At 34.5% G+C, this 3522-nt stretch overlaps 1 protein-coding gene across 2 annotated transcripts in view; it reads left to right on the forward strand.

Annotated features, from left to right (window-relative positions):
• The first annotated feature begins 667 nt into the window (after positions 1–667).
• Positions 668–3522, forward strand: part of atf6 (activating transcription factor 6) — a 38987-nt gene continuing 36132 nt past the window's right edge. For both annotated transcript variants that reach the window (XM_015396326.1, XM_015396328.1), the window contains exons 1-3: positions 668–877; positions 2813–2889; positions 3082–3160. In XM_015396326.1, coding sequence (XP_015251812.1) covers positions 775–877; positions 2813–2889; positions 3082–3160 — 259 coding nt within the window. In that variant the 5' untranslated portion in view covers positions 668–774. The remainder of the gene's footprint in view (positions 878–2812; positions 2890–3081; positions 3161–3522) is intronic.

Here is a 3522-nt window from a genome sequence, read left to right on the forward strand (position 1 = left end):
ATGTTATTTTTGGAAGCTTTATTGTTTTTTTCTTAAATGGTGCCCTTTTTAAATGAAGATGTATCTATTTGTTGAGCTGCAGAGTATAGAACATGGACTTTGCTGCTTAAAAATGTTCTCTGCCAATCCCATGTACCGCAGAACCTTTCAGTAAAGTACCAGATTACATGTGCACTGTTCAGCAATACATTTCATTGTACTTACTGAATTAGCATTGCTGTATGTATAGGACTAGTATTTGGTCCCAACACCCAAAATTGCACAGCACATTACTCACTTATATACACAAATGGATGCATTAATTAACATCCTATTTATTTAATTCATACCTTTATAAATAACATAGAATGCTTAATTGATATATTTTTATAGTGGCACGAGATAGTGGCCTAATATGCCAAATGTGTGGGTTTAATGATCTGTAAATCAAGAACCTTTATTGTCATTAAATACATTATCCAAGTACCTGGAATTTAGCTTTTATTTCCTATTAAAGATTTTTTAAGAAACTTGACATAGAGGTCAAGCACTGACAGTTGAAATCAGCTTGGAAAAAAAAAAAAAACCCTGAAAGTCCAATACCGCCATCTGGTGGTTATTTTAGGCAACGCAAATTGGCCAACTGAGACGTATGCAGTACACTGGTCCCTCAACGGCACCCGTAGATGTTGGAGTAAAGACAGACGTGTATTTAACATGACAGTGATGCGAGTCTGCGCTTCATCGCGATTAGTTTCCTTTTGAGAGATAAGTCACTAATGAGTTCAAAGCAGCATGTCATCCGACTTAAAGTTAGACTTCGGAAATTGCCATCAAGACCCTGTGAAGATGGATAGCGAGACAAGCATGTTCTCTATCGACCAGGGAGGAGAGTGGGGTAAGGAGACCCGAATCTTTCTAGAAACACCCATGTTAGGAAGCTGTGTGTTTAAACTGTTTACTACTAGGTGACGTCTTCATTTCAAGAAATAATGAAATAAATATTACGTTTAATAATGTTTTGTTTTAGAATCATTCCTACGGCGTTTTTGAAGTTATTATTGGTTATTTATTGGGTTATTTTTCAACTTGTTGCTATCCAGTTAGCATTAGCATGCTATAGATGCTGAGATGACGTAACATTGCCAGTTATTATGTAAATGACAGCAAAAATGTACGATTTCAAATTAATAATTACAAATATATACATTTTAACAATTATCTAATACATATTTATATGATATATTTCCATATATCAGTTTAGCTGCTGTGGCATTGTTAGCCTAGCATCCTGTGCTATTGTTTACAATATGTTTATAACTCATTGGGAAATAAAAAGGGGCAAATAAAGAATAAAAGTAATGATGTATTTTTCTGCTTTCATGTTTAATAGAATTTAACAAATCAGAATAAAATTCAGTTGCTACACTTCAGTTTTACATCTAGATAAACATCTGAATGCATTTAGTCACTAATATAATTTCTTTTAAACTCAGCAAGTTAAGAATGTGTGCTTTAGAAATACTTACATTTTTGTTCTTGATTTTAAGTCTTAGATTTAGATCATGCGGACCCTTTACTTGCTGTTGATGTTGTAAAACGTCATCATATAATCTGTTATACCAATTGTACAGCACTGCTGAAGTATAATAACTGGTTTCGATATTTTGTTAGTTTTTCATGAGTTTGGTTCTTCTATCAAGCTTAGATTGGAAGTAAAAAAAAAAAAATTATTTATATTTTATTACATTTCCCAATTTCCAAAATAACAATCTTTTTTCTACACGTTTTCTACGATTTAAACACCCCCTAGAAAGTGACTCGGACCTTAATCCTGAGAAAAAAAGACCCCAATATCTGAATATTCTCTAACTGTAGTAGCTGAGAGGAATAAATACTCTCACATAACATAGAAGTTGTGATTTAATGCATTTGTAAATCATGCACCAACAACATTTTTATAGCATAATGAATGCAGAGGTAAAATCTAAAATTGCTAATAATTATAATTTAAGTTTATTGGTCCCGCATTGGAGAAATTTACCTCTGCTTGGGCTGCCATCGTGGGGCACCCGGGGATCAGTGTGGGTCTTGCTCAGGGAGCCAGGTGGCAGTCTGTGGGAGTAGGGCTCGAACTCAGAACCTTAGAATTTCAAGCTTTATGTCCTAACCACTAGGCCACCCCTCCCTTTATAGGTAAAATCATATCAACTGTTGCAGCTAACATGGTGCTTTTCATCTAAAAAGTGTCTCTAGGCTTTTAAACATTAACCTCAAGCATTCCTCTGTCTGGGTTCTATTGTTTTATTGTGTTCTCACCTTGGGACCAACATTTTTAAAACTGGTATCATTTAGAGTAGATTGATTCTTTCATATATCACTGGATCAAAACCGCTGTGCATACAATAACATAATATCCTTGGGATGTTGCGAGTAAACATTCAGATTTGGATAATGGAGAAGGACGATGAAAACGTAGTGGTACTTTTATTTAGCTCTATTAATCTAAAGAATATAATCTTATTTACAGCATCAGAGTCAAACATGAGACGGCCTTCATTGAGCCTCTGCTGGATGTCTTATTAACCTTAAAACTCCTTTGGTTATGTTATTCAGCAGTCCATTTCCTTCAATGTAACTTTTTCTTCTATGTCATTTACTGATATGAAGGCGTTTAGAAGTTATGCTTTTATGAAAATAACTCCTGGTCAAATTATTGAATATGTTTATCAGCATTCATAGATTACCTGATTTTGAACAAATATTGGATCCTACTGCAAATGTGTTGCTATATGCTGAACAGGAAGGTGTTTGTGTGCTTGTTGTTACACAGACCTAAGCCTGTTCGATGAACTGGAAAACTTTGGCGATGCAGATGAGCTGCTTGAGGCCCTTGAAAATGGCGCCTATGTGAGTATTTTCATAGCTAATTTAGTAATGATGGTGCATCACTTTCATCATGTTGGCACACATTTTATAAAACAGAAACATCAATTCAGATTGATTAATTTATTTACTAAACTATGTTGATGCTATGCATTTGAATTGATGACATTTACTCATGGTTTGCATAGAGTTTATGTTTTATTTTTGGGTCCTTAGGTGGGCGAAGGTCACCCTCTAGATTTTGATATCGACATTCCCCCCTGGAATGAAACGGACACAAGCAGCACCTGCACAGGTATGGCAAAAGGATTAATAATCATGATTCCATTGTCTTCTGTCTCTATTTCAAAACAGTGTGTATCACATGGTAGAGAAATGAAAAGAAATGATGTTTGTGCATTATATTTTTTAGTAAGTTAAAAAAAGTTTTTTATATTTCTTTATTCAATAACTTTTTGTGGAAGGTATTGTAGTTGCATAATGTGTTTATTCCACTGTATTATTTGCTTTAATTATCAATCTCCCGCTCCATTTCTTTCTACCATTCATGATCAAGACCCCAAGATACTTAAAGGAGAAGTTCGGTTTTTTACACTTTAAGCCCATTTTCTGTAGTGTCCAGGATGAAATCGAATGATCGACACCAAAAGTTTGACA

This window comes from Cyprinodon variegatus, unplaced genomic scaffold, assembly GCF_000732505.1.
Source record: "Cyprinodon variegatus isolate N-32 unplaced genomic scaffold, C_variegatus-1.0 Scaffold790, whole genome shotgun sequence".
Lineage (NCBI taxonomy): Eukaryota > Metazoa > Chordata > Actinopteri > Cyprinodontiformes > Cyprinodontidae > Cyprinodon > Cyprinodon variegatus.